The sequence below is a fragment of the Nyctibius grandis genome, chromosome 3, assembly GCF_013368605.1.
Source record: "Nyctibius grandis isolate bNycGra1 chromosome 3, bNycGra1.pri, whole genome shotgun sequence".
In the NCBI taxonomy this organism is placed as follows: Eukaryota; Metazoa; Chordata; class Aves; order Nyctibiiformes; family Nyctibiidae; genus Nyctibius; species Nyctibius grandis.
In genome coordinates, this window is record NC_090660.1 from 43,352,138 (window position 1) to 43,375,103 (window position 22,966).

At 37.8% G+C, this 22,966-nt stretch overlaps 1 protein-coding gene across 4 annotated transcripts in view; it reads left to right on the forward strand.

The window, feature by feature from the left end:
* The window catches only part of TEX10 (testis expressed 10), a 61,191-nt gene that overhangs the window by 28,377 nt on the left and 9,848 nt on the right, over positions 1–22,966 (forward strand). For all 4 annotated transcript variants that reach the window (XM_068396885.1, XM_068396884.1, XM_068396887.1 and 1 more), the window contains 2 exons: positions 14,178–14,266; positions 15,472–15,605. In XM_068396885.1, the coding sequence (XP_068252986.1) occupies positions 14,178–14,266; positions 15,472–15,605 (223 nt within the window). The remainder of the gene's footprint in view (positions 1–14,177; positions 14,267–15,471; positions 15,606–22,966) is intronic.

Consider the following 22,966-nt stretch of genomic DNA (forward strand, 5'->3'; position numbering starts at 1 on the left):
TGGCAGTGAAAAGTAGCCAACCAGTGCGTATTCTCATGCTCTGCTTTCTTTCAAATTTTTAAAACTCACTCTTCCTGTAATTACCACACTTAAATAGCCAAATCATAGTTGCTAGGCAAGTGTCTAGTTAGAAATTATTCACGCTCTTGTTGGTTTTGTCCTGGCTTGAAAGAGGGTAAGTTTGTTTGTGAAGTGAGGGAGAGAGGCTGCTGTTCCGCTGAAGTGAGTGGAGGTCTTGCTGGGATTTCACAAGGGTGTTTTGCTTTGCTGCTTCTGGAAAAAATATACTTGCTTTTTTCCATTGCTCAATATTGTTGAACCTTGGATAAATAAGCAGGAATTAAGCCGATATGAATTACGCTTAAAGTTATTTTTTTTTTCCTTAATGCTTTTTGGAATGTAAACATTTTTTTATTAAAACATGGCACAGCACAACATACTGTCAAATACAGACCTGTTCATATTAGCTGTATAACATGTGAATCAGGTGACTAACATATAAAGTGATGGCGATGAAATTTATAATATCCTATATATAATGCATTACCACTATAAAAATGAAATTCCGTCTAGCTTTGGGAAGGTGGACCTCAAATTTTATTTTTAAAAAAGAAAAGTTCTCTGCCGTATACTGGAAATAAAATGGCAAACCATAACTAATTAAAAGACAGTCATTGTAAGAACTAAAGTCAGTAATAAGCACTGAGGTGCTTATTTTGTTGTTGAATCTCATCGGATTTTTGGTGTGGGAGTTTTTTACAGGAATAGTATAACTGTTTTCTAAAGATTATCAGAAAGCAGCAGGTGGGCTGGGGGCATTTGATCCTTTTGGTGAAAGATGCAAGAGGGAGCCGGAGGGTGGTGTTCTTACCAGAACTAGGTTACATCCTGACAACAGAGGAGGAGAAGCAACTTCTCATTTTTCAGAGGTGCAAAGAAAGTCTTTTGATTTTAATTTATGGCATTTGGAACATGTTTTAAACTAAGTTGGATTGAAAGACTGTGGATTATCTACCCAAGAAGTCAATCTGAAATAACTAGATAAAAAAAAGTACTGATGTAGTTATACTAGTGCAGTTTCTGGTATTGATAAGCCCTAACAGTCCTCCTTTATGGAAGACTGCAAGTTCTGATGCAACTTGGAAAAGAGGTATTACTCTTGATTGAGCGTTGTTTTTCTCTGATAAGGCTAGTCCCGCTTCATTGAGAGGAATCAGTGTTAAAAACAGGAACTTGATCAGTTTTCTTTAGACACTCATCTGAAAATAATGCAAGTCCTTCGAAGTATTAAAATGAGTCTTTTATAGACAAAGTGAATGCAACAGCATTGAAAATACATTCTCACCTATATGGCCAACTTAAAAACTTGTACAAGTTTTAAAGGGCTCATCGATGACACACTTTTTAGCTGTGTCTCAGCTTCTTAATATATAGGTGAAATCTATTTTGTGAAAGACTAATTTTTTTTTTCTTATTGTCAGAACTGTAGACTTTTTTATCCTAAAAACTTCATCCTAGGATGCCTTAAAGAATTAGAGAACCAAGATGATGTCAGAAATGTTAGTGGCTGCTGAGGGGGATGTCCAGGAAAAAAAAAAAGTTGCTTTGGCAACTTAAGAATGCAATAATAGGGAGATAAGTAACAATTAATACTGACTTCTCAAGAACAGAAGAGTTTGATATCTCTTTTTCATTGGAAAAGAAGTTGTACAGTTAAGGAAACAATGGTAGGTTTTCTATATACGAACCTTAGCTGGGCTTTATGAGCTTCATAACATGTCATTGCACACAGGATACATACACTAATTTTTCATCTCTTATCAGAAAAGCCAAGCTGGATTATCGTGTCCAGTTTTGTGGCTTGCTTTGAGGTAATGATGTGGACAAACTGGATTGCGTTTAAAGGAGAGCAGACAATAATAGTCTGTAAATTGTGATAATGGGGAATGACTGACAAATTGGCATTCTTAGGCAAATAAGGCTGGGAAGGAGGGGGAACAGTGTGTGTAAAAGGCTTTTGAAAAGGAACGGGAGAACACAGTTTTAGCAGGATTAGAAATATAGACCTTAAATGTCAGAAAAATGTTTGGTTTGAGTGCTAGCGAAATTTTCTAAAAGCAGAGATAGATACTGGAATAGGACGTGTGGGAAGGGGATATAAATATCCTTTACTGGAGATACTTAAAATCAGGTTAGGCAAAAGTATATCATGGATGGCAGAGGTAAAGCCTTGAAGGAAGTAGAGGTACTAGGTAACTTCTGGTAATCATTTACAGTTCTTGTGATGCTCAGAGTTAAACATACAAGTTTTTGAAATGAATGATACTATAACAAAATATATATAGTTTTATAGTTCTGTGCCACAGTCTAGTTCATGGGATACTTTTCTGTGGTTTTAGATTGATAGTTTTGCATAGAGAAAACATACGAATCAGTCCGTCCGGAGAAGTCGTTTTTGAGTAAAACCGATGTTGTCAGTAGATGGCACTGTTTTTCTTCCAGTACATTCGTGTTCTGTTTGGTGAGGGGGAAGTTTTTATAAATTTATTTTTTTCTATGCCACCTGCTTATGTGTCATGCTTTAAATAGATTGCATTCAGGAGCGTCAGAGGCTCACTGCTGTATTTGGTAATTGTTCTTAATTTCTTTAAAAGCCTTTATTTCCGCATTATTCTTGACTGGCAACGCACGTATATTTTTACGTGCATCGGAGGGTGCACGTGCATACCTGTGTATATTTGCCAGGGAGAAGCTACATTAGGGTGGCTTTGATGAGAGTACATATGGATGATAATAAGAGTGTTGCAGTTATTCCAGGAACAATCCTTGTAAACTCAAGGAACTCATAGCAGTTGTGTGTGTGTGTAAACTATAAAAGTAGATAGTAAATGTATCCAGATGGTTTAAACCACAGACCTGTGATGATACCGGCTGGTAACATTAAATTATAATTATTGCATGTTAACTTTTAGAGTTTTTTGTTGATCTTAAATGAATTTTGAAGACATTCGATAGTTTCCACTTCTTGTTTTTGCAATGGTGAAATGAATAGCCAGGTGGTCTGGAGGAGCCCATTAAGTGGGCCTCAGTGGGCTCTGTGTGCTGAGAATGAAGATTATGTTGACAGTATTTCCGTATATCATGGGAAGGTTTCTGAGCCTGGGAGGGTGATTATCTATGCTGTTAAATTATTCGTATGGTTCCTGTCATGCTTTTGGTCTATATTCACTAAAGCTTTACTAGTTAGCACAGCCCAAGGACTGTACTGAAAAGAAAGCTGAAATGCAGCCACCCCATTTTGGATGCTGGTATGAACATGACCAGATCTGCTAATTGACCTCTGTGCCAAGGAACAGATGTTACTGCTGTTTGGGTCACTGGGACAGCTACAGCTGGTGAGCTTCAGGTGAAACTGAGGGACAGAAGGTGTTGTCTTGGCTTAATTTCCCTGCTGTTCTCCTCCAGTGTCTGCCTTGTGCCTACTGTGTGGGACCTGAAATGTAAGTAACTTCAATAAATCCAGGCAGGTAGCGTTCTGAAAGATGGAAGCGTGCCAGGGTTTTGGGGTATAAATCTTTCTTCCCACTCCTGTTCATACACAAGAAGGTGAGGAAAGGTGTGGAGCACCATGAGCGAACAATCTGTGACTTCAGACTGAGAGAAATGAGAGGCAGCAGCTTCTTGGAAGGAGATGAGTTCTCAGAGTCAGCCTCTGATTTAAGCCTCTGATGAGCTTAAATTTATGGAGACAAATGGAAGGGTGTGGGAAGTATTTTAGAAAGTCTTTGCATTGAATCTGCTGGATGGATTTATTTGTGGTCTCTAGGTGGTACTACTTAGATTGATATATTGGGATGAACCATTTGTCTTGATACAGTGTGCCCCATTTCTAAAAGAATTAACTTCAATATTTATTTTTAATTTGTGATTTATTGGAATAACTGGTAAATAATCAAATAGTAGTTCTCTGCTAATTAAAGATGAGTGGTTTACGTGTTGGGTGGAAATATGTAAGTTTGTCGTGACTGGACCTTAGGTTTGAAATTCCAGTCTTTGCTTCATCTTGACGGTGGAATTCTGGTGATTCCTTGGGGATGTGGCTATGGACAGGTAGACAATTCTGTCCAGGAAGTGAAGAAATGTATTAATAGTTGATGGTCTAGTAGGCATTAGGGTCATAAACTTTAGCAGTATTATAGGCAGAGCTGGGAAGAATTTTTAGTGTAATCCCTCTATGCCTACTTTCTACATTTGTAGGGCAGATGGGCTACTTGAGAATGGTTTTTAAAGGACTAGTGAGGCATATGCTTATTTTTTGAGTACTTCTTGGAAGACTGGATTTGAGGCAAATCTTTTTTGTCAAATATAGAAATGTATTAAATGTTGTAAACTCACCTTCTTTTATATGGTAGATCATCTTGTTTGTCTGACAAAAGGGAGGTCTGCTGTTTGCATACCAAAATCTGTAGTGTAACAGTTGCAGAGGAACACCATTTGTTAGGCTCAATATTTTTGTTTACTACTTCTTAGTGACTTTGTGGTGATTGAATGGCAGATATTCTTGCAAACACATTTCTCTTTTTTTCCTTCCCTCCTGTATAAGGTAGGATACTTAAGATGATTAATACCTAATCTGATTATTTACTGTGATGTATTCTCTTCTATGAAATATGGATTAAGAAATGCAGATTATGAGATTGTGATAAAATATATAAACTAGGAAGTTAGATTGCTGACTTTTCCTGTAAAGTTCTCTGTCTCCTCTTAACATGTCTTGAGGTACAAATAAGGAAAACCTATTCAGTGTAATTACATAAATGCAATTTATATGCCTTTATTCAGCATAATTACATACATGCAATTTATTTGTGCCTTATGCATAATAGTTATGATTTTTTTAGAACTTTGTATCCATTGGAACAGTGTGTCTGGAAATTATTTCACTGTAATAGAGAATTGGACAGATAATATTTCACTGCCTAGATAAAAAACAATGGGAATTAATTTATGGCATTTCTCTCTTGAAGTAGAGTGTCCATAAATGAGATCTCCAATGGCTTCAAACAGCCATTTCTTATTCTTGTCGAGCTCTTTCCCTGCTGGGGTCTCGCAAAGAGGAGTTGTTTCTGTTGCTGTAGAAAAGGAGAAGGGTGAGGACCATATAAATAAAAGCTGAGTGCTCTCTCCCAGTGAGACATAAATTGTGTGGGAGTTCCTCGTCTTCACAGGTTTGAGAGAACTCTGGGGGTAACTTGCATTCTGCTTGTCATAACGGTATACGGACTCTTTCTTTAAGAGGTAGTCCCTTTAAAATATTCTGTTGCTTTTGAGACAATAAAGAGGGAGCTCAGCTGGCATCTCATCAAGCAGCCAGGCATGCTTGTTGGTTCCTGCTGTCCTCAGGAATCTGGTGTTTAGAAAGAACTGGGATGGACATTTTAATGTCTATTTGGTATAAGGTGTACAATTCTTTGTCTCCACATATATTACCCAGAGATGTTTTGCAGTCAAAATAGAGTTTAAATATAGGTATTTCCTTTGTAAGTAAATACTACTTTTACTTTATTCATCCTAGTTATGTGATCTGCAATCTTTGACAGTATAGCTTGAGGAGGCCCAGAGAGAATGCAAAATGTAGGTAATGAAGAGCCTATATACTGCTTCATTAAAGACTTACTGAATGCATTATTGTAGACAAGAAAAACATGATATTTCCAAAAAGTATTTGCAAGCTGGAAAGAACCTGGAGAGGATATTGTAACCCATTATTGTTAATAACAACACTGATAAAGCAATTGAATACAGTAATTCTCATACAAATGAAGTGTAGAAAAGATTTCAGAACAGTTATTTTTTTTTAAAAAAAAAGGAAGACATAAATAAAATTTTACCAAAATTAAGAAAAAAAAAAAAAGAGAAAACACTTTCAGGTCGTTACAACTGGTACAATGGAAAGTCAGCTCAATACATGTTGGAGAATAAGTCAAAAAGCACACGTATATAGGAAGGTGTAGTAATTATGAGTGGATTGCTAAGAAAAATGTAGGAATAGTAAGGTCTGTGTTCACTGTGAAGTGCTTTTTCTGGCTATATTTTCACACCCCTCAATTTAGAAACATAAATGAAGGAGGAAAGTATTAAAAAGGTAACAAAAATGCGTAAGGCACTATTGAATATAAACTAAAAAGAAGAGCGTGCTTTCAAAATGCTCGCATTTCCCTGAGTGGGTGCCACTGAGGATGAAGGGTAAAAGATTGATCTGTTCTCCTTGCTGCAAGATCAGAAAAGATCCGTAGTTCTTGAGAATCAGATCGTGGGGTGGGTTATGGTGTATTCCTTCATCCGCATCTGGTCAGCAAATTTTCTCTTCCTTACTCACTGTTATGTAAAGGTCTAGGACCTGAGAGAGGGAGAAGGCTAAGTTTGTGTTTAAGGACACGGCCCTCTAAATTCTTCCCCAGGTGGTGGTTTGTTGTTTGATATTCCTAACCAAGGGGAAAAGAATTATGTTGCTGCACTTAGTTTCACCAGTCAGTAAATGCCATTTGCTCATTAGTGAATGTTTCTTCCAATTTGTGCTCTTGTTTATAATGTGTAAGCAATTCTTTTCTTCAGACAACCTTTGCCACCACGGAGCAAACGAGCAGCTGACAGGCTTACTTTTAACAATGCATAGCTCAAATTGTTGTTTTCTTAAAATAGGGTTCATATTTTTCCCCAAATCCCTGGTAATTCCTTGCAGATGTTAGTTGTATTTTGCCACATCTTCAAATGGAAACACTTGATCCTTTAAAAGTGATAATGAAAGTTAAAACAAAAACCTCACACTAACAAACCATTGTCTACATATGGTAACCTGTTAGAGGAAAAGGAAGGTAAAAACTCTTTACTTGCTCTCAGAGTTTATGTGCAGGACCTATGCTACCTGGTGCTAAATTGGTGTGTATGATGAGATGGGTACGGGGTTGGAGGAGTATTCAAAGATTTGGTATTTTTTAATTATTTTAAAATCATTTCAACATCAGTTTGTGACAGTCTCTGTTTCCTGTCTCTTCAAGAACTGGTATGAAAACTGAGAGTGCTGATCCTCGTTAACAATGTAACACAGAACTGATTTGATTAAGTTGATGCAGGAACATGAGTTTATACTTTATTGCAGTTGCAAGCAGTTGCATTTCAATTTGACAAAAATTATTTTCCATTAAAGCTAAACAGGAATAAACTATGCCAAAGCTGACATAAATATTGGCACAGGGCTTTTTAGTGTTTTAAAAATAACATTTCACGTTATTCCGGCTGTTGTGGAAAAACCACTATATTTTGAATCTCATATTTCCAAGGCCTTCACTGAACTCCTGGATAGGCAAAAATTGCTGCTCAGCTGTATCCTGGTGAGCTGCAGAACAACAGAAGGTGCATCTGGAAGGTGATGGTGTGTCATCTTCAGACTGTAGGTAGACGAACTGACTGAATAGCTTTGGAAAGAAAAAAAAAAAAAATAGAGAGGGTAGACTTGTTTAGCTGCATGCTGCTATGCTAAGTTCTTTGGTATACTAAATAACGTGAATGTTAGTGGACTTTGTCATCTCTCTGTGTTGTTCCTGAATAGGCTGTACAGCCCAGTGCCAGCACAGATCTTGTGAACTACCAGTGATGTCTGTCTTCCACTGTATGAGCTGATCAGTTAGTTCTACCCATCATTTCCTACCTTTAAACCAATTACCTCTTGATGTAAGGACCTTCATTCCTACATTGTGGCTGCTTAGTTTTCTGGAATTCTTTTTCCTAATATTATAGGGTCTTCCAAATTCATGTGCACCTACCCCTTAAGATTTCTAAGAGATATGTAAGGCAAAAATTCTTTTTTTCAGAAACCATTCTGTCTGTTCCCAAGCACAACATAGGTATTCATGTGTCAGCTAATTTTATCCATTGTTACAGTGTGTATTAATTTGTCTAGTGCAGGCATTAAAGTTACAGACCTTAGTTATGTAGAACTTATTTTTAAAAATAACAAAAGCAAAAATCCCCAAAAAACATCACCACATTTGCCACTCCACAGCCTATAGGTGTCAGGGAAGTTCTCAGATGGCAGGTTGCTCACAGCTGATAGTAGTTCAGTTCATCCTTGCCTTCCCTTGGAGCTCCTTTGCTATCTCATCCTGGTAATTCCCTTCTGTTTTGTTGGGTTCCATATGTTGTGCAGCTGCTTGAAGTTACGACAGGTCGTCCTGAAGAGTTGTTCTGGAATAGGAACCAGCACAGTTTCTTCTTGGATGAATAGAATCCCTGTAGCCTCTCTCCTATAGCCTCATCTTGCCTGAGTGCTGCTCTCATGTACTGGTTGTCTGCTGGGTGTACAGAATCTTGGGAGATTTTCTGCTCCTGATGTGTTTGAAGGACAATTTATTAGTAGTATCTTAGTGGTTAAAGCACTTGCTGAGGATGCAGAAAATCTGGGTTCACTGCCTTCATCTGCAGGGAAAGTTGATTTCCTATTTCCTAATACAATGACTTAGTCATTTAACTATTTTGAGGAGGTGTACTTAATTTAATAATATATAAATAAGTTATATTAATTTTATTAAATTTTCACTGAGTTGAGGCCTGGAATGCAGTTAGGTTTTTTTTTTTCAGGAAATGAGTGAATCAGCTGGTGGCTGTGTCTATGAATATTTACATGTTCTGTGTGAAACAGAAGTATCAGTGGAAAAAACAGAGGGGAAACTCCTTTTAGGATGATTTTGTAACCTAGAATTAAAGAAACAATGTGGGAGGCCTTGGTTTAAATCTGTGATCAATGTTTGATAAAATAAATTTAAAATGGGATCACCTACCGCCATCTTAAGTTAGGTTTCTCAGACTTCTCTTGCAAGTGTTTAAATAGTTCTGTAAAGCTTCAGGAGCACCCTGCGCTAGAATATTCTCTATTATGGTGGTGGAGGCACTTTCCTGGAAGGTGAAAGAACTGGATTTTAGTTTCCTTGAACAGAAAACCCAGACCCTTGATCTTCTACTTCTTGAGTTCTGTAACTCTCGCATTTATGACCAAAAGAATGATAGTATCAATGCCTCAGACGAACTGTGAATCTTGCATTTGCCTTTTCTTGTTTTACTTTAAAAATACCTGAAGACTGAACTCAGGGGGTTTTGAGATTCATTTCACTTTTTTCAATTTTATTGCCGAACAACAAAAAATCTAAAACCCTAACCCAAATTCTAAGCAAAACTTGCTGTGCTTGATAGGTGCATTGGTGTCTGAGTTGGAGTTTGAGCAGTGTGTTTTACAGGAGGACAAGTGGAAGATAATTTCTAAAATTACTGCAAAGAGGTTCATCAGAGTTCCACCAGAGACCTCTAAATTACCCAGATTCCTTATGACTACATAAGTCAAAACCAACACCTTAAAACTGAACCAGAAATCAACTGGTAGCTCGTTTAGGTCAAGAAGCACGAAGTCTGTAGTTGAGAAATAACCACTTGTGCACCACTTGCTTTATTTTCCAACTGTGTGATATAGCCCAACCTGAAAATAACAACAGTGTGAACAAAAATAGTGAGGTCTGTCTGGAGCTAAAAGTTAGCAGCAAATGATAAAAGGAATGCATTGCACAGTTGCTGTGACTGAGAAATATTTGCTATGCTAATGGGAAGAGAAGCAGTGATTTTTAAGTTAATTAGATTCAGCTTTTCTTTTAATACCATTTGGTGTACAAAGTAGGTTACCTAAAGGTGCAATTCTAAACCTCAGTAGAGAGGTTCTTATGGAGAGCAAATAGCCTTATGGAAATTACAACACATAATTCATCATAGTTAATGTGGGTTTGGCCTAGCTGACTGCAGAGGTCTCACTCATATGCAATTTGATAACAGGTTCCCATTGTCAGTAAAAATTTATTCAAAAAAAGGAGCTTATAATATGCTTATTACATCTCTTCCACCTATAAATCAGATTTTTTTTTTTTAGTTGAATGTCTAACATGTTATTTACAAGCATCTTGAAAACATTTTAAAAGTGTGCATAGTTCTTAATTATCCATGTAGTCTTAATATATTAAACTAAGATTTTTGAAATAATTTGTAATATATTTATAGTACATCGGCATGCGTTCTAGAATTAAATTTCTTTTGTTCTGTGTTTGTTATCTTATTTGTGATTTCCTTTAATGCGAACCTCAAAATCGAGCAACTTTACGTTATAGGCATGGGGGTTCTAAGGTGATTGAGTCATTGACAACTGGTTAGACTTGTATTTAAACAAACTTCTATGCTGTAATGCTGTTCTGCTTGTATTTGTAATATTAGAAAGACGTTGGTTGTGATCTTAAGTTGTTATGGTACATCGATGAGATCCTTATCCAGTCTTTGATTACATGATCTCATATTATTTTTCCATCCTATGTTCTGTGCCGAGTGCATCATGCTCACTGGAGGAGGGTTTACATGATGTTATGCTTTGTCCCTCTTGTTTCAGTAGAAGGCTCCGTGTTTGGTCAATTGTATTATGTCCCACTTGGAAAATAAAGTGATCCCCCAGCCCATGGGATTTTGTGTTGTGCTCAAGTATTTTCACAGCTGTGGGAGACGAGGAGGTGCTACTTTTCCCAACTTACAGATGAGGAACAGAGGCAAGGAAAAGGTGTAGACAGAAGGACATAGAAGTACTTGCTAACTTTATGAATTCAGCATGAAACATTTGGGCACTGATTTTTCAGAAGACTTAGCATTTTCTATCTTGAAAGCAAAGGATTGACTTCAGTTTCACTGTACGTGCAAGTGGAGCAGTAGAGATCAGATGGGTCTATGTGCTGCTCTTTGAGATATATGAAGCTGTAACGCTTCACAGCTGTTACTACCATTTTAGTCTTTCACTCAGTGTTGAACTGTTGCAGGGCTAGTGATAATTAGCAGAAGGAAGGGATGAGAGAAGCCTCGACTATGAATAATGTGGGTTTTTTCCTCTTCTAAAAGTAAATTAATACCTCATCTGATGATAACTTGGAGAAATGTGTTACCACTGACTTCCTGTCCTACAATTGTAAAAAGTATTTATCTAGCATCTTATAGAACCTCCGCGATACAGATAGGAGGGTGATCCAGTACAATGCCTAAAACCTATTTGTTTACATGAATTTGTGAGCTAATCCTTTCTTCTACCTTTTTTAACCATCTCATGCCTCATATGCTGTGCATGTTGTAGATGATGCAATAAATAAGGCAGGAGCAGGTCAGGCTGTGTTATCCTTCATTGCATAATCCTGACTGATCCATTCATCCATGATTTGAATGAGGCATAGATTTTTTTTCTTAGAGAAAATATGACACATAACACTATCAAACTCTAAGGCATATGCACAGAGAGGCCAAGCTGAAGATTATAGGCAACTTCCTCTGTCGCTTTCTAAATTGAATGCTAGATTATTTTTAACCGTAATGCTCTTTTAACATTGAGGCTTCTTTTATGTACGTAATAGCTTTCACTTTAAAAAAAAAAAAGTAAACTGCAACTGAATTTGGGGATCTTGGTTTTGTGTGTTGCGCCTCAGTGTAGGTCTGCTTGTAGATGAGTCTTAAAACCATTTAATAGCTCTGTCAAGGGTTTGTGTCTTACACTGCCTTCATGTTCCTGGGGCAGAACAGCAGTGGTTCTCTGTGCTTCCTCTTACATCTACATCCATGGTACTTAGCTTGGCGATGCTTAGGATGCTTAAAATGCTTGCCCTGTTTTGCGAGTGTGCAGATAGTCAAGGGTGGGTAGAAAAACAAAACTGCTGAAGTGTTTGAAAAATTTCTGGACATTTAGCAATAAGCTTCAGAATAATTTTTCACGTCCAGGGATCTCCTGAACCTTTTGCAGTTCATGTGTTTGCTAGCCTGCAATGAATCTGAGATTTTGTTCAGTCTCTTCTGGAGTTCGTGTAAAATTCTTGCATCCACTGGTTCTATTATAAGGAATTTGACACATCTGCTAACTGTTGCATGGAAAAATATTTTTATATTTTATTATTTTAAACCAGATTTGACTAGCTTTTTCATGCAAGTCCCTGCTCCCTGAATTCAGGCTTATCACAAGTTCTTTCCATGTCTTCCTGCCCAAGATTGTTTTTATTTTCACATTTCCCCAGTTCCCTTTGCAGCTTGTCATCTGATGTATCTCTTCCAACCTCTTGCATTCCCACCATATTGCTCAGTGATTGCATCACAGTTTGAATACCTGTGTCCAGTACGTCCTAAATTCTCCCGAATCTCTCTTCATGCTCCCCAGTGCTTGTTTTGGTATAATGAGTGACTTCAAGTCTGACTCATGGTCCCTCTGCATTGAATTCAGGCAGCTTCTTCCCCTGTGCTGAACAGGACATGGGCTTCATTTGCTCTTCTGGTATATGGATCTAATTCTTGTGTGAATATTCACCTTATGTAGACTCTCTGGGGAAAGAGGTTGCAAGACCTCTTGCTGATTTAGTTGAGTATGTGTGAAATCTCTTTGATGCTGTAATGAATCGGGCTGGGACCTCCTTGGAAAGAGGGAAGAAATCCTCCCTTCTCCTGGGAGAAGACGACTGGCCGCAGCCAAGGGGTTTGTCTTTGGGGAACTCAGTGTTGGTAGCCAAGTGTCAGCCTTATGAATGGAGAGAGACTGAAAGACTACAGGTTAAGAAAAGGAAGCAGCGAGCCAGGCCTTAGAGGAGGACTGAAGGCCTCCTAGGAGCTAGAAGGGACCATGCAGAGCTGCCTGCACCACTAGGTCACCTGAAATATGCCTGGAAATAAGGATTTGCCATTAAGAATACAATGTGAAGTGGGAGCTTTATTTAAAAAGCCTTTCTTTGTTCTATCTCATCTAGCTGTGATTTTTTTTATTTTTCCCCCAGAAGTAATTATCCTACGTGGTAGTCTGATTAAATCCTGAATTTTTTCTTTAATTTAAAGAAATTGTGAAATTCCTTTTTTCTTTCTTTCTTTCTTTTTGAGTAGCTCCAGACATGTGCATATTCTAGCTGTCATTTTTGTGGATGCTGAAATATTGCGGATGGATTTTCATGGGGTGGCAAAATGTATATGCCTGGCACAAAGGTATTCCAAATTCGATATTTTTGCTCCCAAAACATGGAGCTGTGAAAAATTTCTGAATAACAAGCTTTCCAGAATTTTGTTACCCATGAGCTAAGCCGTTTTGGCTGTTAGTGGAGAGAAATTAGGAAAAAAGTTATCTGAGGTGGATAGTTGGCTTGGAAAATTGCATTTGGAAGCTCTGAAATCTCACAAGATTGTAAGAGCAGAAAGCAGCAGTCTCTTACAGCGAAGATCCATGGTCCGTAGTGCAAGTGCCAAGAGCAGCATACAAGTGAATTTGAATAATATGCATTTTGCATAATGTGATGTAGATCTGAGCTGCAGCTTTTTGAGGAAAGCATGTGTGAGATGTAGTTGTTCCCAGCTCCTGGCTTTCTCCTGGTTCTGCACCAATAACATGGGCAAGTCAGTACCGTTAGGTGGTCAGTGGTGTTTGTTTGCTCCCTGTTTCCACAAGCACGTGTGGCTTCTAATTCGAGAAACAAAAGTAGGCTAGTACTCCACTTCATACAGATTGCCCCTAAAAAGGGAAGTGTTGGGCAGCTTTGATAACAAGTTTGCTCCTGTCTTTGCATATTGCTCCTTTTTGTGTTCTAGATCTCAAAGCAAGTTTTTAATTTAGTTCTGTGTTTAATAGCTTTCGCTACTCTAAAATAGATGCTGAGACTGCTTTTAAAGGGGATCTATTGTTCATGTAAGGAGCTGTGTTAAAAGTAGTGGATATAATCAAAAATACAGCCCAGCTTTGTAATATAATGACTTTTACCAAGTAAGGGAAATAAAACTAATTTAATTTACTGTGTGTTGGCTGTCGTCTCTATATTAAAGGTTCTACTGGTATTTATGAAAAGTTGCTATCTCAGTAATTTAATCAACTTAACAACTGAAGTCCACGTAGGGGTACAGAGTTCAATATTACTTGTCTTGGGAAGAGCAAGTTCTGGTTTTGAAGGCATTTGAAATGCTATTCTAACAGCAGCAGTTAGAAACAGGAATGCTAAAATTAACAATTTAGTCATGCTAATTGATTGTATTGTGCAGGTACATTGTGCATTCTTCATCATATGTTTTTTAATAAACCATCTGCTATTGGTTTTGTGTAGGTCATCCTTTGCAGGCTGGAAGTGCCAAGTGCAGGATAATTCGGTGAATGATGTGGACTATTTCAGCTTCTTGTTTTCAACCCTTATAGGTAATCCATGTGAATGTCATAATTCAGAATTAACAAAATGAAATTTGTTTTGATAGTCAATTATGGAATTTAATTTTTGATAAATGGTGTAGTAAGTACTTCCTGAAAGTAATTCTAATCTTGTTACATATTTTGGTTATGAGATACCCTTTTTCCTCTTGATCTGATTTTTGATACCCTACTTTTACACTTTTCCATTAGGGCTGAATATTTGCATAGTTTTTCTTCATTCTAGAAACTTCCTTTGGAAAGTGTGATGAAACCCTAAATTCAGCATATGACATGAACAAGAATTTTTTCCTAGATTTAAGTAAATGCCTTTTATTGGCTTGTAACAATATAAATGAGTGCCTCTGGGATTTCCTGTGGACATGCTTACGCTGTTAAAAACATTCCATCAGAATAAAGTAATCAAAGTACGTTGAAGTGAGCTGCCCAAGGTCAGCATGTGAGCAGAATTACTTTTGCTACTATATTCTTAGTCAGATATAAAAATAGTTGTATTCTGTGGTGATGCAACTTTGGGAAATTACAGTGGTTAAAATGGCATAATATTACTGAGAAATATCTTCCAGTAACTTGTCCTGTGGTAAAATGAAGTGTGTTTTCTTCATCACCTCAGTCGTTCAGCATGTTAAACTACTTTGCTTTCAAAAATTACCTTTTTTTCCTAAAACGGTGAAGAGAGCACTGTACTGATAACTGAGAAAACAAAAGCAAAACCAAAGTGACTGTTTTGGAGCAGTAGTCCTGTTTGACTAAAACATCTAATACCTGGCTAGAAATAATTAGCCAAATGATTTATTTTTTTTTTTAATTTTTTTAACCCCGAGGTTATGTTAGATGGTTACTGAGTTATTGTGAACACATGGTGAACTGTCTTGCATTATACCCGGGTTTTATTATTTTTTTAAACATACATACATTGAAAATAGCAGCATAACATTGGCTTCGTGCAGGTTTTTTTTAATACCACGTTATAGTTTAAATGGGTATGCCATTGATTTTTCAAATATTTCTGTTTTCTTTCAGAAGTCAGAGTTTGTATTTTGATATACTTAATATAAAATACCAAGCAAGAGCTTTTAACAAAGAAATGTTATGCGGACATAATTTAAAAGACAGTTTTTGTCAATGATGCTGTTGAAAGTAGAACAGTGCTTGGCTTGTTTTGTGATACTGTTGTACTGCTTCTTTTTCTCTAGGGTTTTCAAGAGAGGAGTTGACTAGTCTCCAGGGCATTAGAGGAAAACCACACATTAGCCAGACACAGCTTTCACCTGTCCGTCTTTACCTAACTGACCTGGACCAGTTTTTACACCACTGGGCTGTGACAGAGGTAATACATCAACACTAATTCTAAATGACAGCATACAAACTCTTGAGTGCTCTCCAACCCTTTTCCACAGATGCCTAAATCTTGTTGTGAGTTGAGTTGAAAAAAGAATGAAAAATATAATAGCTGTCAAACAGACAACATTTTTCTACAGCCATAAGATAATACTTGGAAGGAAGCTGCTTTAAAAGGTGAATGTTCAGAAACCGTGGTGGAAAATTCTTCAACACTAATAAGATTAAGACCAGCAATATGTTTTGGCTTTCAAAAATAAATTCATTGTAAAAATACTAATTATAAAGAGTTTTCTTTGAGAGTAAATGCCACTTTTAATTAAAAAGCACTTGAATTAAATGAGATTTTAACTTGGAAGTAATATTAAGTTGGCGTTGGTGATTATTTAGAATAACTTTTGATGATTATTTAATGAAAATTTACTGGGATTAGAAACTTCACTGTGAATTCAGTTCCTGTTTGTAAGATCGTAAAAGCTGAAAGCTTAGTTTTATTGTTGGTTCTAAAGGGATCTGAGCCACTAGATTTTATTCAGAACAGGTGCATTAGTCTTCATTCTGGCTCAACTCTTTTTATTGCTTAGATCACCAGAAACCACTTTAAGGTGTGAAATCATGTTTTAATGACATGCTAATTTGACAGTATTTATGAAATCTCTGTCATGAATACAGAAAGAAGAGTGTAACAGAAGTTTTTAGTTGTTCAATTTATTCTGGGTTTTTGTGGCAGTGTTTTTGGTTCAAGAAAGCAGTATAGCAAACTTTTCTAATTCATAAAGTTTAAGTGATGATCTACTGAAACTAATGACAGTATGAGGCATGTGTTAAATGTGTGCTGTTATGTATTGAAAAGTATTTTAAGCAAAGTTGTTTGGTACTGTGACTGACACAAATTGGCCTGTGGAGCAGCTAAACTTCCTAATTTGTTTCACTTTGTCTCTTCTGGGCCGTAATAAAGCATTTTCTCACCAAAACTCCTTTCTCCAGTATTGAAAGACTAGAATGCTCTTTCTCCCTGTCCTGTGCAGAACTGTTCCTCTGTGAATGCACCAGAGGGATTACTTGTTTCTCAAAGAGTTAGCATAATCCCATACACCATCTGAAGGATTTATGTATACTTCACCTGTTCCTGAAAATGACACCTCTTGTGTCTTCTCCTTCCTCTTTTTGCTTCTTTTCCACAAATCTGTCAAAGTTGGTTGAGAAACTACACAGTAGGACTGCTTTTGCTTAGCGACGGTGAAGTGGTTTGTAGATAGCTTGCTTCGTGCCTTTGGTTCCTGGTTGCAGATTTGATTTACTTCTCCTACTACAATCTTTTCAGTGTTCTGGTGCTATCAAGGAGAGTCAGTATTTTCAGAAACTTGAGACTTGCTTTTGTTAAAGTACCTTTTCTTGGGAAAGATAAAAGGTGCTCTCTCAGAAGTGGATGGCAGTCATTAAGCAAAGAGCTAGATATCCTTAGTTAGTAATTAAAGAGGATTTATGGAGCATTGCACTTCTGCAATTATGTGTCAGTCTTTTCTGGAAACTCAGTTATGAAAGAGAGAATAGGAACAAAAATCCCATGCATTAAAAATCTGTGTGAAGAGTGATGAGACCTTCTAGACGCGCATTATTTTGTAGACTCTTAACCAAAGGGAGTTCTGGATTGCTGCTTAGAACTCTGAGCCTGAGAAGGAGATTGGAGGCTTTTCCTCGTAAGCATATTCATGACTGTGGAGAGAAAGTTTCTAGTGAACTGAGTTATGTCAGATACACCTGAGATGTGATCGGGAATAGTCAGCAAGGATTTATGAAGGGCAAATTGTGCTCAACCAACCTGTTAGCCTTCTGCAACAAGGTGACTAGCTTGGTGGGTGACGGGAGAGCAGTTTATCTTGACTTGAGTAAGGTTTTTGATGCTGTATCCCATAACATCATTGTAAATGCTGGAGCCTGACCAGCAGGAAAGCAGCTCTGCAGAGAAGGACCTTGAGGTTCTGGTGAACAACAAGCTGACCGTGAGCGAGCAATGCACCCTTGTGGGGGAAAAAAGCCCAACAGTGTTCTGGGCTGCATGGGGAGTGTTGCCAGCAGGTCAAGAGGTGATCCTCCTTCTCTACTCAGCACTGGTGAAGTCACATCTGAAGTACTGTGTCCAGTTTTGCGTGCCCCAGTACAGGAGAGGAGAGATGTGGACATACTGAAGCATCTTTCACATGAGATGATGCTGAGAGAGCTGGGACTGTTCAGCCTGGGCAAGAGAAGGCTCAGAGGAGATCTTACAATGTGTGTAGATACCTGATGGGAGGGAATGAAGAGGATGGAGCCAAACTCTTCTCAGTAGTGCTCAGTGACAGGACAAGAGGGTACAAATTAAAACACATGAAGTTCCATCTAAACACGAGAGCTTTTTCACAGTAAGGGTGGTCAGACACTGGAATAAGTAGCCTAGAGACATTATGGTTCCCATCTATGGACATACTCAAAACCAGGCTGGACACAGTGCTGGGTGACCTGCTCTGGCTGACCCTGCTTGAGCAGGAGCATTGGACTAGAGGAACTCGAGGGGTTCCCTTCCAACTTCAGTGAGTCTGTGGTTGTTTGAATATGTCTCCTCTTGAAAAAACAGAACTTTTGTTTCACCATCACAAATCTCTTCGTTTTCTTTTTTTGTTTTTAGAGCATAATGAGATTCCCAGTATGGGGAGATTTTAATTTTTATTTGGTAGGTTGTTACACTTAGTATGATCTAGAAGTCAAACCATTGCCGTTAAATACTTGCCAGAAGGACTGGTGGTGTTACAATGCTGTTCGAGGTGTTCCCTTCAGAATTGCTATTTTTTTTTTTCCGTGGAATTAGTGGACAGAAACGTAGGGGCACCTCTTCAGTAGCTTTCTTTCCTACTAGAGAAAAATTAAGATATTCTTTCCTCTTGCCTCTGATCTGGTAATAATGGTCTCTGGGATGCACTGTTTGTCTTCTAAATTTCTTTGTTTTTACAAAGAGAAGAGATCAGTATTAAGGCAACCACTTCCTTTTATGAATCGCAGGATTCCGTTCATTTTTCACTTGGCTGGTTTTGATTTCAGATGCAATCATAGATACAGTAAGTGATACATAAACAAAACTATGCTGAAGTTACCACTTAAAAAAAAATCAGATGTTAGGCTTTTAGATTACTGTTTTCTCTGTGTTTACATATCTAATACAGTGCCGTGTTCATTAAGTTTTAGGGATTGTCTCCTAACCTCTAACCTCTTTAGGGTTCCTTCTTGAGTACCGTTCTCCAACCTCAAACATGTTGCCCCATATTCTATTTCATATTTAATTTGTAAAGAAAACATTCTGGGGACTGTAGTCCATAAAAACTTCAGGATTTGGAGGCTGGACCATTTTAGAAAAACAAGGAGGGGGAAAAAAATAATTAAAAAAAAAAAAAAAGAAAAATCCTGGCTTGGGAAAAACCTTTCAGTTCAAGATTTGCCTGAAGTTGCACAGGAATACTTTTGATAGAGCAAGTAGTTTCCACCAGGTATTGAACAAGCTACTCTCCTCTCAAAGGAAAATAAGTGAAACAACAACAAAAACACCCAAAACCCAGAGCTGCAGCCTCTGGGGTGAAAAAAACCTGCCAGCAAATCATGAGGCTCTTCTAGGATGTCTTAAAAGACAGTGTGATATGGCGGCTCGGCATGCATTGAGTTTGAGGGAGGTAAGTTTGGAGACCACTTTCTTCCAAGTGGACATAGTTCACGGTGTGACACAATTTTGGAATCAAAATATTTTTAGATGTCACAGAAAATTATTTAATTAAAGAAGTGCTGCAGGAAATAATAAAACCCATCTTGAATTAGTCACGCTTTTGGTGGAACTGAGTAACTTTTTTGTCTAGAAAGTGGTAATTGGGGTAGTGGAAATCTGAAGCCGTGTTATTTTTTTTGTGGAAGATTTTAGGTAATGGTGTTTTTCATTTAAGGAGCAATGCTTAAGGAAAGTGTCCCTTTAAATGCTATTTTGCATAGCTGTAGAGGTTAATCTTCATATTGTGTCTAAAGATATGTGTTAAATGTGGAAACCTTCGTTGCTTTTGCGGGGCAACTTCTACTTAAAATGCCTTCTGCCTTATTAAAGTCAATCATTTAAAATCATACCCCTGTAGCTGAAATAGATGGGGCTACAGAATAAATGGTTGCAGCCTTAGGGAAGAGGCTTCAGCCTTCGCTCATTTTAACTGTGCCGACAGTGTTGGTAACACTGTTCACTCCCCTGTAACTGAATTTCTCTGCCAGTATCGAATGAAATGGCACCAACAGAAATGAAAAGTTCAACAAGGTAACTGTGTATACATGATAATTTCTGTGGTAATACTTGATGTTTGTGACACTTGAACATTTTGGAGGGGGAAAGCAAATGATAATATGAAGGTTCTGCTCAAAGTCGAGATTCTGGAGTTACACTGAGCACATAGCTGACTTAAAGAAATAAAATACTCAACGGAACGTTTAAGAGGAAACACTAGGGAAGGTCAACTGCTTTTAAAAGCAGTCTTGAATTCAAAAACCTTGATATGCACGTAATGTACTAATGTGTGTGAAAAACTGAGAACTCTTGTAAGTGAAATAGAGTTGGGAAGGCTGTGTCTGCACTGATGTGCTACAAAAAATTACGACAAATCAATAAAGATAGCAAGTCAATGCATGTAAATTTAAAGTCCTGCAAGGATATTTGTCTTGAGAAGTAAAAGGTGGTTGCAGCACTGTAGCTTAACTTCAAGAAGAGATTAACACTTCAAAAAAACACTGAATTTTTTAAATGTAGATTTTGAGTTGAAGTTCCTGTAAGATTTCAACTTGTCGTCCTTATTGAGATTTCCAGGTTAGAGTTACATTGGGGAGAAGAAGGAGCTGTGAGGGTAAATAGTGTCCCTTCTGAACTAGAAATATGCTATAATTTTTGCCCTCTTTAAGGAGAATAAAAAAATTCTGTATAAGTCCATTAGTGTTTTGTAAAACTACATCGTATCCAAGTTTAATGTTTAGAAATAAAAATAATGGCTTTTTTCTTGAAAAGTAGTGCAAATTCCAGTGAAATAAAAGAGAAATTACATAAATAAATGTAATGCTCCTAAAATGAAGAAAGCTCTTTTTCAAAGGTCTCCTCCATAATTTTCTTAAGACATAAAACTTAAAAGTTGAAAAAAAACAACACAAAACAAAAAAAAAACAAACCAAACAAACAAAAAAACAAACCAAAATCGACCCAGAAAAACTCCAATAAAACCCAAACACCAAAGCACAAATTCCCAAAAAACCTAACTTGATCTTCAGGCCAGTGTTCCGTTGTACCTGCATCATATTCTTCCAGTGTATCTTGTGACATCTTATGGCTGGGAGCTCACACATTACTGCATGTAACTAATGTGCATTAACATCTCCATGGTTACTCATCTCATTATGCTGGCATGATTCACATCATGGCTTGTGATACCTAAACTAAATTTACTCAAAAAGACAGCTTTGTGGGACAAGAGCTAGCTTCCCAAGTGTATGGTTTTCTGTGTTTTCAAGTCTTTTTGTTTGGGGAAGGGGCAGGCAGGTGAATTTGGAGACTTGTACATCAGGTGTTCCTTTGACCTTCCTGCATGTGGTCTGACAAGGAGGCATCCACGAGGAGGAGGAATCGGCCATGGTGACATTTTGTAGCTGTGAGGAAGCTGCAGAGCTGTGCAAGAAGGGCTTATAATGGCTGCAAGAGGATGAAGCAAAAGCTCCTCGGGTAGCAGAGCTGTTTTGTGGTGTCCTTTCTTTGAATTTTGTTAGTAAGATGGCTATGAGAAGAGAACCAGACCTGTGCTGGTTTTCAGGCGTGGCTTCATCTACTCCTGGATAGCACGTTAGCTGTTGAGCATAAAACCTGTTTTTGCTGACAATAGAATAATAATTTCAGAAATGCCCATCGCTTAGTGAGACGGTAGGATTGGTCTAGCCCATAGTTCTATGCCTCCTTGCTGGTACCCACATTTAAACACGTGATCAAATTGTTGCACAGAGTCTGCAGATAGGCAATCACCACAGTTCAACAGGTGCAAGATGCGTTTGTATGCTGTGGTTATCCTGTTTCTGAGCCAGTAATTGGACATTAACTGTGTTTCATAATCCTTCTAAGTCTTTGGAAATATGTGCTCTATCAAGATGCGGGACACAACACATGCTCTTAAGCATTTGTAATTCTTAAACAAGTTTCTCTATTCCTGTTTTGCTACCCTGAATATAAAATTAGCCCCACAGTGTTGTTTTCCCCTGTTGTCCACCTGTGTAATGTTCTCTTGCAGGCTCTGTTCCTTCTTTTTGGCTTTTTCTTTTTTTATCCTAGGTTTTGTTTTGGTTTATTTTGATTGTGTGGAGGTTTCATGTGGGGTTTTTGTTTTGTTTTGTTTTTTTTTTCTTTTTTTCTGGAGTCACTGAATCAGGAATACCTTTCACATCCGCCCCTGTGAGCTTAGCCAAGGCAGATGAACAAAGATCTCTTGTTGTACACAACTTTCTCAACAACTCAGGGCACTGTTAATATTGCCCTGTCAAATCAATTTATTTCAGAAAGAGAAGCAGCACCTGTCAAGGGAGTACACTGTCTGATAAGCTAGGGTGCTTCGGGGGAAGCTGGCCAAGCTTCAGACGACAAGCTTCATTGCCTGCCCCATCACCTGAAAACTTCTCATTTTCTACGCTCTGCGGTAACATGTTATACTGGATGGAGTCCTGCTCCAAACAGTCATTTCACAAGGGCTTGGGAATTGGCTGCAGAACAGCCTGTTACATTTTAGTTACCCGTGTTTGAGGTGGATGTCGATGTGAATTGAAAAATATATTTTAAAGTTCACATTAGGATATAGTGTCTGGTGTGTGCCAACTTTCTTTTTTCATAAAATTACTTCTTTTGGAGTCGAGCTGTCTTTGGTCTGACTCCACAGAGCGGCTCGCTAAAATACGTGATCTATATCTTTCCTGCTTGCTTGGTTCCTCTCTGTGCTCACGCTTGTGTGTGTCTTCAGAGGAAGGTGAGTATTTTTCTTTGAAGAAGAGTACTTTGCAGCATGATTAGGCTTGAAATAATATGCACATTTTCCCAGGAGAGTTACTGATAAAATGTTTCCCTTGAGACTTTTTTGAGTCAAGATTCTATCACGTTATGGGAAGCATTGAGTGATTTAGGGATTGGGAATAGTTAAATAATGAACAAAACATTACTCTCAGTTCATCATTTGTGCATGTTCCTGTTACCATGAGGGCTCAGATTGAGACTGGGCTTCCTCAGATCATCCCAACTCTGCCTTTTGGAGTTGAGAGCATCTTACTGATAAGCAG